At 35.4% G+C, this 18,611-nt stretch overlaps 1 protein-coding gene across 3 annotated transcripts in view; it reads left to right on the top strand.

Moving 5' to 3' along the window:
- The window catches only part of Smad2 (SMAD family member 2), a 66,285-nt gene that overhangs the window by 27,723 nt on the left and 19,951 nt on the right, over positions 1 to 18,611 (top strand). For all 3 annotated transcript variants that reach the window (XM_048363714.1, XM_048363715.1, XM_048363716.1), the window contains exons 3-5: positions 15,028 to 15,117; positions 16,137 to 16,330; positions 17,306 to 17,440. In XM_048363714.1, the coding sequence (XP_048219671.1) occupies positions 15,028 to 15,117; positions 16,137 to 16,330; positions 17,306 to 17,440 (419 nt within the window). The remainder of the gene's footprint in view (positions 1 to 15,027; positions 15,118 to 16,136; positions 16,331 to 17,305; positions 17,441 to 18,611) is intronic.

The following is an 18,611-nucleotide window of genomic DNA, read 5'->3' as shown; positions in this document are numbered from 1 at the left end:
GAATAGCAACATTGGCCAATTGTGACTTACTTATATTTTACCTAGAAGTAGAATGTAACAGAATATTAAGGTGGAAGTTAAGAGAACCCAAATCTTAGAACAGTAGGTTGTATTACTCGTACTCACAGTTGAGGTGCTACAGCATTTCTTCAGGATTTGCAGAAAGTACTTCCTATGACAAGTTTTGCTACAGTTAAACCGGTCACTCACATCTAGGCTGTGTAAATAAAATAAGAGTCCAGAAGAAAGACCTCATGCTGAGGAAATTCTTGGAAAGAGTAGTAATGTTTGAACATGATAGGGTAAGTTATATAGTTATGTTTATTTTATTTTTGCCAGTCCTGGGGCTTGAATTCTGGGCCTGAGTGCCGTCCCTGGCTTCTTTTTGCTCCAGGCTAACAATCTACCACTTGAGCCACAGGGCCACTTCTGTGTTTGTTTTTTTTTTTATGTGGTGCTGAGGAATCGACCCTTCATGCATGCTAGGCAAGCACTCTACCACTAAGCCACATTCCAAGCCTATGCTTTTATTTTTAAAGAGATAATTTTAGGATTTTATCATTTTCTTTCTTTGCATTGGGCTTTTATTTTCAAAATCTAACATTTTTTTTAGCTTTGTCTTTTGAGATTTTATAGGAAGCACTGTGAAATGGTTGTCTTAGACTGTCATTAATGTTTAAATTAGATCTGAAATCTATAAGCAAATTCCTGATAAACTTGTAATGGTGATCTTTTTTCCTCCTCCTCCTCCTCCTCCTCCTCCTCCTCCTCCTCCTCCTCCTCCTCCTCCTCCTCCTCCTCCTCCTCCTCCTCCTCCTCCTCCTCCTCCTCCTTCCTCTTCCCTCCTCCCTCCTCCCTCCTCCCTCCTCCCTCCTGCCTCCTCCCTCCTCCCTCCTCCTCTTCGCCCTCTGTGTGCGTGACAGGATTTTTCAAGTCTGGCAGACCAGTAGGGGATGGCAATGGTAAAAGAAAGCTTGTTTTTTGCCAGTCCTGGGGCTTGGCTTCAGTGCCTGAGCACTGTCCCTGGCTTCTTTTTGCTCAAGGCTAGCACTCTACCACTTGAGCTACAGCACCACTTCCAGCTTTTTCTGTTTATGTGGTGCTGAGGAATCGACCCCAGGGCTTTGTGCATGCTAGGCAGTAGCACTCTACCTCTAAACCACATTCCCAGCCCCAAGAAAGCTTATTTTTATGTTGAGAATGTTTTTTTTAAATTCATATCGTTAAATAACATAAATTTATTATGAAAAGTGAATTAAGCAACTTGTGTTTTTCTTTATTTTCCCATTAGAAAGGAATTAAAAAATTATCTAAAGTAGTTGTACAAAGGAGCAGTTATGAATACAGTGCATCTCCATCTATGTCATTCTTTTCAACATTCTCACCCATCCCTCCCAAACTTCCCCTTCCCTCATGTTGTCTCTTAATTTTGTAGCATATACATTCAATTCTTGACTGCATTCTCCCCTCCATCCCTTCATTTGTCTACTCCTCTATTCCCTTGACTTCACCTCAGCCTTTTCAAGTACCTATTTCCTAATGTTTATTTTGCTGAACTTTGACTTTGCCTTTCTAAGGAATTATACTGAGTTCTTCCTTTAATCTACCATATTTCAGTTAATACATTTGTGTACACTTGCTTAGTTTATAAGCTAATTTTAGCTTCCACATATGAGGGGAAACATGCATCCTGTTTCTCTGGGCTGAACTTAATTCGCTTAACATAATTTTTTTTCCAGATCTTCCCATTTCTTTACAAATGATACAATATTATTTTTTCTAATGGACGAGTAAAATTCCATTGTGTGTATATATACATGTCACATTTTCCTGATTCCTCCATTGAGATACATCTGGGCTGGTACCATACCTCGCCTGTGGCCAATAGTGCTGCAGTGAACATAATTCTCCTAGTGGCTTTATTGTATCCTGATTTGTAGTCTTTGGATAAACGCCCAGGAGTGGAATTGCTGGATCATAGGGTAGTTCTATGTTTAGTTTTTTGAGGAACCTCCATACTGCTTTCCAGAGTGGTTGAACAAGTTTACATTGCCACTAGCAGTGTTTTAGGGTTCCCTATTGGCCACATCCTCACCAGCATATGTTATTTTTTGTTTTCTTGATAATGGCCATTCTAATTGGGAAGAGGTAGAATTTCAGTGTTGTTTTGACTTGCATTTCATTTATGGCCAGAGATGTTGAGCATTTCTTCATGTGTCTATTGGCCTTTTTTACTTCTTCTGAAAAGTAATTGGTTGTTGGTTCTTTGAGGATTTAATTTTTAAGCTCTCTACATGTTCTGGATATTAGACCATTGTCTGATATATAGCTGGGAATGATCTCCCATTTTGTATGCTGTCTTTTTAGCTTGTTAGCATATCCTTAAGGAAATGGAAAGACATTCCATGCTCTTTGATTGGCAAAATTAATATCATGAAACTAGCAGTTTATTGCCCAAAGCAGTTTATAAATTCAATGCAATACCCATCAAAAACCCAACAACATTCTTCAACAAGCTAGAGAAAGCTATCCCCAAATTCATATGAAACTACGTAAGGCCCTGAATCACAAAAACAATCCTGAGCAGAAAAGGTAGTGCTGGAGGCAAAACAATACCAAACTTTAAACTCCACTACAGAGCTATAGTAATGAAAATAGCTTGGTACTGGCACAAAAACAGTCCTGAGGACAAATGGAACTGAACAGAAGACCCTGAGAAATAAACTCATAGGCCTATCTATGGCCATGTAATATTTGATGAGGGAGCCCAAAACAGACTGGTAGAAAGCCTCTTCAATAAAATGGGGCTGGGAAAACCGGATATCCATATGCAAAAAAGTGAAACTGGATTTTTACCTATCACCTTGCATCAGCACCAATTCAGATGCATCAAAGACCTTAATGTAAGACCTGAAACCATGAAACTATTCCAGGAAGGAGTAGGAGAAACAGTAGGATTCCTGGATACAAGTACGAACTTTCTGAGTAAAGATCCATAAGCATAGCAAATCAAAGAAAGACTTGATAAATGGGATTGCATCAAACTAAAAATTTTCTGTACAGCAAAGGATATAACCAATAAGTTACAAAAACCTTTTCTAATAGATTTCATATGATGGCTCATGTAATTTTTATCCACAGATGTATCTATTAAGTTAGTTGGTCCACAATAACTAAACATTGTACCCATTGCATGTGAAAGTAGTTCGTCAGCTCCAAAGGAATATATAAATTTGAATTGATAATTATTGTGTGGGATGCTAATTTTACAAAATTGTTACATTTAAAAGTATGTCTACTTCTGTTCCCAGTACTCAAACTCAGTACCTGTTGCTTTGCTCATTGGCTGGTGCTCTACAAACTGAGCCACACCTCCAACCCTAAAAATACTTTTTTTTACAACCAAATTCAAGTATTAGAAAATGTATGACTTAAATTTGATGTTCTTAGCATCACATTTTTTTATAGCCATTCATATTCTACATTTGATATATATTCTAGATTTTTAAACTTGAAATTTAAAAGATTACATGTCATGTACTTATATCTCAGGATTTCTTTTTGTCAGGATGTTATTTTTTAAAGTAGTTTACAAAGGGGTCCAATTCAACAAGATACTAATTTTTTATTGTTAAAAATTGTAGGTATAAATATAGAAAATCTATAAGCTGTATCATTAGAGTAATTGTCCAAGCTAGTTTTAGTGTTTTGTTTTTTTTTTAAGTTAAAATTTTCTATTTTTGGAAGGTCTTGAAATATTCCAACAAACATTTTTTAGACTTGACATTTAAATCTCTTCATTGGCAGGAAGTATTTTATGTTCACAGAAATACTTTGTTATTTTCAAAGGCAGTAGAAACATCTAGCAGGATCTCAGGTGGTATTTTTGACATACACTTAAAGGTAGAAATGAGAACTATTGGGAAAGGTTTTTTTCAGTTACCACCTGATTCTTCTGATATTGCACCACCTAAAGTCCTTGACAAAGATGACACTAAGGAAGAGCATTTGTAGATTAGTATTACAAACGTGAATGAGAAAGTGTTAAAGTGTACTCTATAGTGATGTATAAAAAGGAGAATATATCATGATTGAGAATGGTTTATCCCAAAAATGCAAAATTAGTTTCTAACTTTCAAATTAATCAATATAATCAACGATTAACCAGGAAAAATTTTATCACTTTACTCAGTCAAAAGCATTTGAAAAAATATATAATTTATTCATGACAAACACTCCTAGTGGATGAGAAGTATATAGACTCTTGATCTGGTTAAGAACATCTAAAAACACCAAATAGCTGAGAGTATACTTCATTGTGGAACATCATGTTTTCCCTATGATCAGTGGCTAACCATTAGATCAATAGCCACTCTTGTATGTTCCTTTCATTATATTAGTAGAAGACCTAGTTATCACAGTGAACTAAGAAAATAAAATACAAAAACATGGAGATAAAGATGAAAAGATCAAAATGCTTTTCATTTGTGGGTGACACAGTTTTTTTAGTGGGAAATCCTGAAGAATCTATAAATAGAATCACTAGAGCAAATGACTAAATGCAGGGACTTTACATGTTCATGTTCTAAAGTTTAATACCATTTTTAAAACTAAATTTTAGGAAGAAAAAAGAAGTCAATCAACAAAACAGTATTACAATAGTGGTATAAGTAAAACTAAAAGTGCATGCTTTTCTTAAAAGTCATAAGATCTTCATGAATTTTCAAAGCCTTGCTGAGAGAAATTAGGCAAGATAAATGAGGAGGGAGATTGTATAGCCAGCTATGTTTTTACCAGAGTAGCATAAGGTCCTAGAAAAACAAAAATACTCTGGATATTGTATATATGTGTATTGGAACTAGGGAAGACAAGGGGAATATCAAAATGGAGAGACAAAGGATAAAAGACAAACCAATAAAACCGCAATACTTAAAAACCTATATGGTACAGCTTACTGTACAGCTTATGGGGGGAACGGGGAGGGTAGAAAGCAGGGGTGGGATGGGAGGAGAAATGAGGGAGGAGGTAACAAATTGGATAAGAAATGAATGCATTGCCTTATGTATAAAACTGTAACCCCTCTGTACATCACTTTGACAATAAATAAATAAAATTTAAAAAAAAGTAGAGTTGATGGAAGAAGGGAATGGCATGGCTGAATTTTGCTTTGATTCATGCAAAGTATGTAAGGGTAGCTAAAATTGCAATACCCCACTGTTTCTGGCCTGAAGAACCAGAGGCCAGATTTTGGGACAATCACTACTACTGGAGTTGGGGGAGAATCTCAACAAGGGGAGAGCTGCAAAAGGAGAAGCTCCAGATGCCATTTGTAAATTGTGCTGAAGGTTCTGGCTGTCAACAAACGTACATGGTGGAGGGACAGACAGGGTAGCTATGCTAAAGGTAAAATAAAGTAACTTGGATTGCTCAAACACTAGTTTGCAGTCCCACTAAGTTGTCTACTAAAGCAATGTCTAAACTTACTGTAAAATTTCAAAAGAACCTAGAATTGTTTGTTAGATAATTTTGTTATTCAGCATATGAACCACAAAGAAAATATAACCCTTTCTCATGAGAACACCATGAGACAACCTATATGCTTAAATTAGATGTTTAACTGACAGATTAATTATGTTTGTGAGCTGAAAAAGAACTCAGCAATATTATTTTAAAGGGCATATATTATGTAACTTCAAAACTTACAGTGTGATACTGGCATAAAAACAAATAGGTAAGTGGCCTGAATAAATAAAACTTGTATGGTTACTGCATTTTTCCAACAAGATGTCGAGGCCATCTAGTAGGGAAAGGGAAGTTTTAACACAGAAACAGCTGGTTATCCACATGGACAAAAGAGACTGTCATGTTACAATGTGCAAATAAAAAAATGAGTGAATTATTATTCTTATCCCAAAGCTAAAACTACAAAGTTTATATAACAAAATGTGGAGCATGACTATATTTGTGACTTGGGAGTTAAGACAGTTTTAAAAAAGAAGCTGAGAGCAATAATGATGAAAGTTTAATACTTACCAAGCTAAACTCGGTAAGTATTAGAAGCACCTCAATAAAAGGCAGTGTTAGAAAAGAAATATCCAAAGGTGGGAGGAAAATGAGGGATGAGGCAACAAGTTTGATAAGAAATGTGCTCACTGCCTTACGTATGAAACTGTAACCCCTCTGTACATCACTTTGATAATAAATTAATAAAAAATATACCCCCTAAAAGGAATATCCAAGTTATAGTAGGAGAAAATAATTACAAAACATACTATATCCAGAGTTCCTAAGAACTTCCTATAATTTAGTACTGAAAAAAAGAATAGTATTTGTTACAAACATGAATAAGTTAAGTGTTGAAATGCACTCTATAGTAAATGTACTCAATAGTGAAGGAGAATATAACATGATTGAGAAAGGTTTATGCCAACAAAGCAAAATTAGTTTCTAACTTTTAGAAATTAATTTATTTTCAACAAGATTTTAATACTTTACAAATGAAGATATAGTAAAAAATGTAAAATAATATAAAAACATAGTAATAGAAAAGATACAGCAAAAGGACAGTAAGGAAATAGAAAAGTGTATGATATTAGTTATCAGAAAAATACAAGTTACAACCACCAGGAAATACCACAGAATAACCACAATAATATGATCAAATAGACTATTGCAGGAGTTCCCATACATTGAGGGAGGGAACATAAAATGCTATCTACACTCTGAAAAAAGATAAAGCACTTTAAAACAAGTACTTACTTAATGTTTCCAGAGTTTTACTTGTAGGTATCTACTCAAGAGAGATGAAAGCACATATCTATCAGAAGGCATGTACTTCATGAATGTTTACAGCTGCTTTATTCAAAATAGTTAAGGCCCGTCAAGAAGTTAGATGTCCATCAATAAAGTAGTGACTAAACAAGCTGTGATCTGTTTACATCATGGAGCATTTTTTTCAGCACTAAAAAAGAATGAGGCTAAGATCTCTCATCCAAGTGCTAACCAGGCCCGACCCTGCTTCTGAGATCAGAGGAGATTAGGCACATTCAAGGGAGGTATGGCCATAAACTAGGCTGAGATCTGAGGATCATGGCTAAAAGCCAACTCAGGCAGGAAAGTCCATGAGACTATCCAATTAACCACCAAAACATAATTTTTTAAAGAAGCCAGAAGTAGAAGTGTGGCTCAAGTGGTAGAGTACTAGCTTTGAGCAGAAAAGCTCAGGCACAGTGCCCAGGCCCTTAGTTCAAGTCTCAAGACTGGTACGCGCATCTCCCCCCCCCCCCACCTCCCCCTGTACTGTCCCACTGTCATATGTTAACAAGAATGAGACTCAGAATCATCGTGGTGAGTCAAGAAGGAATAAAGAGTAGCTACTGAATGATTCCATTTAGATAAACATTCTACAAGACAATTTATGCTGTGAAGAAAAATCAGATTAGTGATAACTTTTGGGGTTTGGGAATGGAAGGCAGGAAGGGGCACTAGGTAATTGGATAGGGCTGACAATTTTATGCATTGGATAAAACTCAAAAAATATTAAGGTTTATATTTCACACTGAATATTCAAGTGAACAATGGATTTTAGTTATACACAAATGCTTTAGTATCTAGATTTGAAACATAGTCTTTAATCCATCTATGTATCAGTCTGTGTATATATGTATATATATGTATCTGTCTTTGTATCTGTCTGTGCTATCTATATCTATATCTGTCTGTCTGTCTACCTACCTACCTACTTACCTAGTACTAGGATCAGAATCCAGGCCCTTCTATAGTTAGGCATGTGCTTTGCCACTAAGCTATACCATCAGCTCTACCACGTAATTTTTAATCTTATATTAAAAAAAAAAGGCACATTGATGGATAGAAGGAAAGGTAGGTAGGCGGATAGACATATATATTTGTACAACTAAAGCACATTTTAATTGAGACTGTAGCTGGGTGATTTTTTATATAGGTCTGTAAGTTTTTATAAAACATATGAGAATTGGATGCATATTGCTGAGGTATCCAAAATGTTGGAGTAAGTGTTTTGAAGTAGTTGGAATGTTTTCCTGGATGTATATCCAATGATATTTGCCCAGTACTTACTACAGATCACCTTTACAGGGCTTTGGGTAGACTTTCATAATAGAATGGATAGTTAAAATTCTTCGTAATTGTGAGTATTGAAAGCATTGGAATTAAGCTATGCCTGACATCTTAGAACATTGATTTGAAGTTTTTTCATTATGTTGTTGGTAAGGAAGATCCGACGCTAATAATTTTTTTCAAATTTTATTTTAACTTTTTTGACTATTAACAATGAAGCATGGTACAGTGCAGTGAGCTCCACTGAAAGGTCCCTCCACAGCTCAGGGCCCTCATAGTCCTGTTCTTTTCTGTAACTTGGAATGAAACCCTGACATCTTAGGATGTACATTTTATAGCTGAGTGTGTACTGTAATTCAATGTTTCATTGTTGCAGTTTAAATTGTAAAACTTTCTACACAGGTTTAAGTCTGCTAATGTCCTTGTATTTTAAATAAACTGTCCCCAGGCTTAATCATTGCCAAATTATACCTTAATTATGAAAGAATGTAAGAAAACTGGCTGTTGTCGGTGCTTCAACTTTTTCCACTTTTTCCGCACACTCACCTCATTCTGGGTTTGAACTCAGGACTTTGTGCTTGCTAAGATGATTCAACTTTTAAAATACATTTCTTGGTATTGTTCTTTTATCTTTCTTCATTATTTTTACTTAAAATAACCTGCTGGATGCTAGTGGCTCATGCTTGTAATGCTGGCTACTCAGGAGGCTTGCATTGCAGTTCAAAGCCAGCCCAGGCAGGAAAGTCTGTAAGACTCTTATTTCCACTAAATTACCAAAAAAATTGGAAGTAGAGCTCAAGTGGTAGAGTGCTAGCCTTGAGCCAAAAGCAATTCAGGGACAGCACCCGTGTCCCGAGTTCAAGCCCCAAGACCACCAATCCCCATCCCCCAATTAATAACTAAGAATTAAAAATATATTAAAAAATAGCATGTAAAACTGAAGTTTCTTAGTCAGGATTGTCAACATCTTGTAAACACAATGGAGTGAGGGGAATTGGATTCTGAAGCAAATAAAAGACTCATTCTCGGCTGGAGATAGGGCCTAGTGGCAAGAGTGCTTGCCTTGTATACATGAGGCCCTGGGTTCGATTCCCCAGCACCACATACACAGAAAGTGGCCAGGAGTGGCGCTGTGGCTCAAGTGGCAGAGTGCTAGCCTTGAGCAAAAAGAAGCCAGGGACAGTGCTCAGGCCCTGAGTCCAAGGCCCAGGACTGGCCAAAAAAAAAAAAAAAAAGACTCATTCTTTTATCAATGAAACATATTAGTTTTGTTGTTTTCTTCCTAAGCTTCCTAGGCCATATCCCCAGCCCCCTTCCTAGGCTTTTTGAGGTAGAGTCTTGCTTTGTAGTCCAGGCTGGCTTTGAACTATTGATCCTCCTGCCGCAACCTCTCCAGTTGTGGGATTATAGTTATGTGGGATTATAGTTTATCCACAGAAATGTTAGGATTTTGGTTTTTTTTTCTTTTCCCCTGGTTTTGGAGATAAAGTCTAGCTGACTTAACCACAATCCTACAGATCTCAGCTTCATAGCTAGCTAGAAAGTGTAGGCATCAGCCATCAGTGCCTATCTAGGATTTTTTTTTTTTTTGCCAGTCCTTGGGCCTGAACTCAGGGCCTGAGCACTGTCCCTGGCTTCTTTTTGCTCAAGGCTAGCACTCTACCACTTGAGCCACAGCACCCTGCCCTTTTCTATATATGTGGTGCTGAGGAATCAAACCCAGTGCTTCATGTATACGAGGCAAGCACTCTACCACTAGGCCCTCTAGGAATGTTTTAAAGCAATCACAGGATTTTTAGTATCTTGATAATAAACTTGTAGCTAGGAAGTACAAATATATTGGTAACTAGGTACCAACATTAACCTATTTTTTGTTTTTCAATAATATTTGCTTTTCTCACAAAAATACTTTAGCTCTTGTAGAAGCAATTAATTTAAATTGCCATTCTACGAAAGTGTGCCACAAAGAACTTGGGTTTTTAACCCAGAAATAGATTTCAACCTTGAAATTTACCACATTAGTTCTATGATGTTTGAGTTAGTTAAATGCTCATGTTTCTTTTTCATTTTGGAAAATAATAGTAGTGTTACTTCACATCATAAATGTCAAGGTAGCATTGCATTTGTCTCTGTGGCAACATTTTCTTTGTTGCATTTGTTTAATTTTAGTAAAAGGCATTCGCTACTTAGTGTTCATTGTGTAAGTGTATGGTTCTGTGATTATACATATATAGCAAACAGATTTTTACCTGTGGGAGTACTTTTTTTTTAAAAGCATACTAGTTATGTGTAACATACTATAGGTGTGTGCTTGATTTCTTTTTCACTGAAGACATTTTAGAGATTCTCTTCTGTATCAATTTATAGGGGGCTTTCTTTATGTTAGATTGCTTCTGTTTTCTCCATTCTCCTTTGGTTTCCTTTCTTTGAGTTTTGTGGCCATTTTTCTTTCTTTCTCTCTTTCTCTCTTTCTCTCTTTCTCTTTCTTTCTTTCTTTCTTTCTTTCTCTTTCTTTCTCTCTTTTTCTTCTCTTCTCTTTCTCTCTCTCTCTCTCTCTCTCTCTCTCTCTCTCTCTCTCTCTCTCTCTCTCTCTCTCTCTCTCTCTCTCTCTCTCTCTCTCTCTCTCTCCTCCCTCCCTCCCTCCCCTTGGACTCAGGGCCTGAGCACTGTCCCTGGCTTCTTTTTGCTCAAGGTTAGCACTCTGCCACTTGAGCCACAGCGCCACTTCTGGCCATTTTCTATATATGTGGTGCTGGGGAATCGAACCCAGGGCTTCATGTATATGAGGCAAGCACTCTTGCCACTAGGCCATATTCCCAGCCCTCTTTCTTTCTTTTTTTTTGTTTCAATTTTCATGTATTTATGTGCTAATACATGTTCAATTGAATTATATTTAACAAATGTAGAACATCACAGTTTTCCAGGAAGTTCCTTCAGTTTATTTCCCAGTGGTTCTGTAGCCAATCGCTGAATGGTTTTCATTTGACTGTTTTTGTGCCATGTAAGATTTCACATAAATGAATCATTCATTCAGTATTTAGTGTTCAGCTTCTTTTGTTCAAGAATCAAGCACTCTGCTACTTATCAGAATACTTCTGAAGTTCATCAAGGTGTCTGTAATTTTCTTTGGTGTATGTATGTTACCTCCTTTGCATTTCCATACTTGTTGAATTAGTTTATCAATTACTGTAAAAGTATTTTGCTAACACCATGATGGTAAAAGATTGGAAACAAATGGACGACCATAATCATTTGGTAAAGGCATCTTAACATTGAGTCATCTAGTTATAAATATAGTTTATCTCTATACTTATGTTTTAAAAAGACTTTTCGGCAAGGTTAGTATGTGTACAGGTCTTAGATATCTTGTGTTGATACCTATAATCAGGTATTGGGTGGAACAAGTGGTTAGTTCTGTTGGTAGCTTTGAGTTTTTACTGACAGAAACTGAAGACGGAAGTGGATTATTCCAGGCCACTGCATTATGCTGCTAGAAACCATGGTATAATTTTGTCAGGTCTTTAGTGGAATTTTTCATGTTATGCATTTATTGCTATTTCTACATTGAACATTTTTTTGTCTTAAGCAACTTGACAATAATGTGCATAAGTATGGTTTTCTTTTTATATAAACACCTGGTTGTTCAACTGAGCCTCTTAAGTGAATAAATTTAATTTTTTTCTTTTCTTTTTTTTAACTATGCTGAAAATGTTTTAGGAGTTCAAAATGTTTTAGCTATTTTTGTTATGATTTAGCCATTAGTCCTGGAGCTTGAACTTGGGGCCTGGGCTCTGTCCCTGAGCTTTTTTAAAAGCTCAGGGCTAGTGCTATACTTCTTGAGGCACAGCTCCATTTCCTGCAGTTTGATGGTTAATTGGAGAAAAGAGTATCACAGATTTTCCTGCTTGGGCTGCCTTTGAACCATGATCTTCAGATCTCAGCTTCCTGAGTAGCTAGGATTACAAGCATAAGCCATCAGCCCCCAGCTAGCCCCTATAATCTTGAATACTTTTTCCTTGTCTGTTCTTGTCTTTGTGAAACTGAACATTATTGAGCTGTTTGTTTTGTTAATCAGTGTTTTATTCAGATTTTCTGATTAGGTAATTTCTGTTAATTTTCAAATGTACTGACTTGTTTGCCTTTTCCAACTTTGCATTAATTTGGTTTCTGCATTTGTGATTTCCAGCTTTAGTATTTCTGCTTGATACATCTTTAGTTTTCATTACTCAACTGGTTGATTAAGTTCATGAATTTATTCAGTATAGTTAGCTTAATATTCGTATCTGCTAGTTTATATTGGGATCTATTTCTTTTGACTGTTCAGTTCTGACTAGGTATAGTATTTAGCTATTTGTTCATGTTTAGTTACATTGTGGTGATTGAATTCTATTACTTACCTCTGTAGAGTGTTAGTTTTGTTCCAGCAGGTAGTTTTTAGTAGCATCAAAATCCAAGTTTTCCTTCTGATGTAGGCTGGAGTCGAAATACTGTCCTCCATGTGCTGGTTTGCTGGTTTCATTCAACCCCCATAGTCTGTCTACAGTGTCATGAGGGCTCAAAGGGGATTTGGGCACAGTTAGTTCATGGGCATAGTTTGATGTTTTTTCCTGTGATTCACTTACTTACATTAACTACTTTTCTGTTTGAGTTACTGTTGCCTTACCTAGCTCACTCTGGGGAGGGTTCTTAAGTAGGAAACCATGGAAACAGCTCTCTAATGTAATTCTCCTCTTCTGCAGATTCATATCCCTTTAATTTTTATCTACTTCTGATTTGTCTCTAGTGCTTTCAAAGACTTTCATTACATTTGGTTCAGAATTTTTTATAATCTAGAAGAAAATTAATGTAGTTGAGGTTTCTTAAATACTACTGTTGCTATACAGATATGTTTGTATTTTCTTTTCACTAATTGCAATTTTTCAGTAACTGGAAATTTATAATGTGTTTTAGAATGTAGTAAGGCCAGTTGTTTTCCTGGTCATGCTTATTTATTGTGGTGTGCTATATTAGAATAATTTTGTCTGAATCTTTTTATTGAGATTGCATCAAGTACATAATTTAGGTACAGATGTATCTATGATACTATCTTTTTGTTTATGGACTTGTGTGTTAGTTGATGTACCTTTGCATTGAGTATAAAATTTCCTGTGTAATTTTGATATATTTATAATTGCATTGATTCTAGTTGCTTTGTATACTTTGTTAAAAATTATGTAGTACTTACACAACCACATATTTTGAAAGAAGTTAACATTTTAAAAGAACATTTTGTGAGGATAGTCTAATAAAGGACAGAGGTAAAGGGTTAAGTATTCTGTACTAATAGTAGTCAGAAAATGACTGAGTTTAGATGTGAGGTTTGGGTCTGTTTGCATTTATATTGCATGTTTGTAACAACCACTGATTATTTGATTAATTTCAGGGTTTAAACAGAGTACAATTTAAGCACCCCCTCATGCTCTGTCTTAGGTTCTGGTTTTCGTGTTAGTCCTAGAGTAACTTTAGTGAAATGTTCTTTTGAATGTCATAAGAAGAAAATAGCCTCTGACCTACACTGTGTTTAATTATTTTCCTTAAGTTATTTCAAAAAACAAAATTATCAGCTGTGTACTATCCCTTTTAAAAATCAGAATCACAAAAGGTTGTAAAATTTAGGTAATTATTTTCTGACTTAAACTACACCATGCTATATATTCTAGTAGATATTTGATAAATATCTTTTCATTAAACCTTTTAGGATGTGATTTTAAAATCAGCATATCTTTCGGGGGAAATGATAAGTCTAAATTTTCCTCCCTTTTTTGTCTTGTTTTAATAGTTGTAGTTTGTACAAAAGCAAAAGAATCTAAAATGTCTTAAGGCAGTGCAGAAAATTTCTCAACATGCTTAAAAAATTTTTTTTTCAGTTGTGTCGTAGCTACGCCCCCAAAGCAGGATATGACAACATTTTCCTGCTGACAGGTGGCTATGCAAGGATTGTTTGCTAGGGGTCTGTTCTGCCTAGCCTCAGAAAGTCAGCACGTGAATCATTCCTCTTTGTAATAACTGATCCAGTTTAGCTTACCAGCTGTGCGTGAATTTGGAATGTAAACAATTATTAATTCCATCTTCCCTTTTAAAATTTTGATGACTTTGTAGTAGGAAACAAAACTGAGTTTCAGAAATTACTGTTGACTACTTATAGCTAGGATCCAAGGCTGTCAAATAATCAAACATTCCATTCCAAAAATTCCTTTTAAACTCTTCCTTTCTTCCACAGACCAGAAGTTACTTTGAATTGAAGTAGTGGCAGGGAAAATAGAATTATCTTTGGGATGCCTAAGTTCTGGAAGGAAATGTGGAAGAGAAATTTTTAAGGTGTGCTATATTGGAGTAACTTCAAAATCTCGTGTCCTTTAATAGAACAATGACAATTTTCAGTGAAACCGAATTTGTAACGATCACAGCCAAATACCTGAAAATCTTTAACAGTGTTTATATTTTAATTGGATTTTTTTCTTATGTTGAAATTACCCAATTGACATCTGGTGTCATAAAAATTTGTTAGTTTTCAATTTTTAACTGAGTGATAAAACTGGAGCATTTTTTGAATGGCTGATGGCATGGGTGTTGTTTTCAGTAGATCTTGTTTTGAGTAGAGGAAATGGGAGAGGACATTACAGGTATGATTTCACTAAGCTAGAGAGCATTGATGTTCACATTTTAAAAAACATAATCATAACTTATCTGGAGTCACATGTTTCATTTTAATGGCTTCCTTCATATAGAAAATATAGTAACCAGCACTAAATGCCTGTGAAAAAATGAAACAATGTATATTTTCTGGGTGAAGGAAGTATTCTGTACATTCTCCATGTTTTACATCATGGTATTTTGAATAACCATGCTTCCATGTTCACATCAATTTTTTGTTTTTCAATTTATGCACAGCACTTGCTCTGAAATTTGGGGACTGAGTACACCAAATACGATAGATCAGTGGGATACAACAGGCCTTTACAGCTTCTCTGAACAAACCAGGTGAATATTCTGCCCTCTATGGAATCCCAGAGATCTTGTGGGAGGGGGGTGTTTTGGAAGACCTCTACTGGGTTGCTTACTATAATTTTGCCTCGGATGTTTCCTTAATGTAAAATAAGGCATAGCATTCAAAAATACCTGCTTGCCAGTATTAAATGTTTCAGCTGATGTTTTGACCAATGCAGTTTTAGTTTTGAATCTTTAAAAAAATTATTCTTTCCCCTAAAGAATAAGGACTTTGATAACTATATACTCATTGTAGTTTCAAGATTCAATTAATATGTCACTGGTCTAATATTTTGAGTAGACACATGACCGGTTATTGCCAAATTTTTTGTTGTCATCTAAATATCATCTTTGTACTAATACATAATTATTTACTGAACCCCTTATATCACAATTAACAGTAGGCTAACTTGTTTTTTTTGTTATTCTTTTAAAAAATCACTTCATTCTTTTTTAAGTATATTGGTATTTGTCCATTTCATCTCATCATATTCATCACCATCTGCATTTATGTGTGAGCTATATATAAATATACCTCTGTTATCAAAATCACAACTGAATGATGAGTTACATTAGTCTGAGTAAGTTACTACCACATCATTGTTAATATTTATCATTCTTCACACTACTTTCTTTTTTTGACTATTCAACTAGCTACAGAATTAATGCCCTTTGAAAGAGTTTGGCTTCTGAAGGATAGATATTGACAAAATGTTTTTCAAGTACAGTCATGTGATATCTTTTTGAAAGATGAATTTTTCCCAAGTGATGAGCCTTTCATTGGCATGTGAATCATTTACTCAGTGTATTGATAGGAAACATCTGCTATTGCTGCTGCTCACTTGATCAGATTGGTTAAAGAGTACACTTTTCTTCCTGGTTTTCACTAAAACTAACTCAGTGGCTGTCATTCTTTTCTTTATGTTCTCAGTGTACTTAGCCCTTTTGACTACATGTATTTTTTTTCTTCTTTTAAAGTTCCTTCCTTTCTTTTTCTCCTTGCTTCCCAATAGATCTCTTGATGGTCGGCTTCAGGTTTCACATCGAAAAGGGTTGCCACATGTTATATACTGCCGATTATGGCGTTGGCCTGATCTTCACAGTCATCATGAACTCAAGGCAATTGAAAACTGCGAATATGCTTTTAATCTGAAAAAGGATGAAGTTTGTGTAAATCCTTATCACTACCAGAGAGTTGAGACACCAGGTAGGAAGACTACAGAGATTTTTCCTGTCTATAAATTAAGTGCCTGACCTTAAATATTTTTAGAGACTCCTGTGACCTCAGGGAAATGTTAGCATAAAATTCTAATAAACTATCTTAAATTGAGTATTATTTGATAGTAGTTATAGTGCTTTTTCTTTTTAAAAGTTTTGTGGAAAAATTTATCTTAGAGAAAAACTGAAGATCTAGTTCTTGGATAGAAGACTATATTATACATAAAGGTACTTGTCCAGGAAAGTATAGGCCACTGCCTTCTTAGAGTAAACTGACAGTGCTCTATACCTCTGCTGCTATGTCTGTCTTTGTTATATCTTTTTCTTTTCTTCCTCTCTTTTTCCTTTTTTGTTCCAGTCCTGGAGCTTGAACTCAGGATCTGGATGCTATCCCTGAGCACTTTTGCTCAAACTAGCACTCTACCATTTCAGCCATAGCTCCATTTCTGCCCCCCCTTTTTTTCCTAATGCTAATCAGAGATAAGAGTCTCTTGGACTTTCCCACCTGGGCTGGCTTTGAACTGCAATCCTCACATCTCAGCCTTCTGAGTAGCTAGGATTATAGGTATGAGTCACGAGCACCCAGCTAAGCACTTGCTCTTGAATGCATTTTCAGAAGTATTTTTATGACATTTGTGTATATGCAATTTATTCAAGCTCTTTGCAAGATTTTTCTGTAGAGTGTGCTTAACCTTAAAAAAAAATTAAAGCTGTATATTTTAGAAAATCCCCCAGAGTTTTATGAACTCTGATAGTAGGACATTTACATGGTAGACTACATAGATTAAAGCTGTGATCATATTTATCCTTTCTCAGGAACTACTATAATACTAAATAGGTGAACTCTAGTTGCTTTAAAAAATTAATCTGTTGCCTTCTCCTTCTTTGTGAAACCTTAATTATTAAGGTCCCTCCACTCCTTTCTTTGCTCCTTGCCTCTAATGGGTTTCTTGAACTCTTGCAGTTTTGCCTCCGGTGTTGGTGCCCCGACACACTGAGATTCTAACAGAACTACCGCCTCTGGATGATTACACCCACTCCATTCCAGAAAACACTAATTTCCCAGCGGGAATTGAGCCACAGAGTAATTACATCCCAGGTATTTTTGCTGTCTGAAACTTGCCTAAAACTTAAGCAGATAACAGTTTTGTCATAACAGTTTTGTCATTAACAGTGGACAGTGTTAGTAAATCGTGGTTTCACTTTTTTCAAAATGCTTCTAGATTTTTGAATAGAAAAATCTTAATTTGTTGGATGATTAATTGTAATATGTCTAAGCTTAGTACATTTTAAGCAGTTTTGTTTGGAGAAAAACTTGTACTTTATATTCATTTTCTTTTTCAAGGAGTTTAATCAAAGTACTGTGAGAAGCAGATAAGACTGTAGCAAAAATTTGTCTTAGTTGTTGAAACAGAAATACAAAATGTAACAAATAATTAGTTCAGGAAAATTTTATTTCTGAAATAAATGTAACTGAAAGAAAGTTTCCTAATCACTTTGAGGTAATTTAATATTTAAGTGTGGCATTTCTACAGAAGATACAATGTTTGAATGCAGTAGGTGAAACAACACTGTTATTATACTGAAAACCAGAAAACCTCTTATTTTTAGTTAGATTTCACATGGACTTTAGTAACTCCTGATGAAAAATGAGTGAATTCTACCACATGGCTCTAAAAATTCCAATCCCATGTTATGTGATTCAGTAAATTTCACAATACAGTTCTTGTCATTTTAGTCATTTTGTTTTTTACGAGAAGAGTAATATCTTGTTGGTTTTCTTTTATGTTTCCTCTTGCTTGTTTTCCCCCCTGCAGAAACAAGGGATGTAATACTAGAATGAGTGCTAAACTATGTGCTAGATTTTTGGTCTTAGGGTTTTTTTTTCTCTCTTTTGGTGATGGGAAAGGTCTTTTGGTGATAGGAAAGGTGTTGAACTCATGGCCTGAGTTTGGAAACAGGCTCTCTTCCACTGTGGATGTTCCTCCACCTTCTCCATTTATGTTTCTTTATTTAATCCTGGTTTTGATTTTTTACGACTGAAAACATGTCAGGAACCTAAAAGTTTCATGTACATTAAGAAAATACTTCCTTGAAGTTTTTTTTTTAATCATTGAAAAATGTTTGTTCATTGAAGACAATTTTAAAAGGTGTAAGAAAAGGAAGAGGTATTTTTGTTTATTTAATTATCTTCAAGTAGTTGTACAAAGGAGTTACCATTTAACAAAACAGTGTATTAATGCAATGCATCTGTTTTTACAGATAGGAAA

This window comes from Perognathus longimembris, chromosome 15 (genome assembly GCF_023159225.1).
Source record: "Perognathus longimembris pacificus isolate PPM17 chromosome 15, ASM2315922v1, whole genome shotgun sequence".
Classification (NCBI taxonomy): domain Eukaryota; kingdom Metazoa; phylum Chordata; class Mammalia; order Rodentia; family Heteromyidae; genus Perognathus; species Perognathus longimembris.
This window is presented reverse-complemented; position numbering and strand designations above follow the sequence as displayed.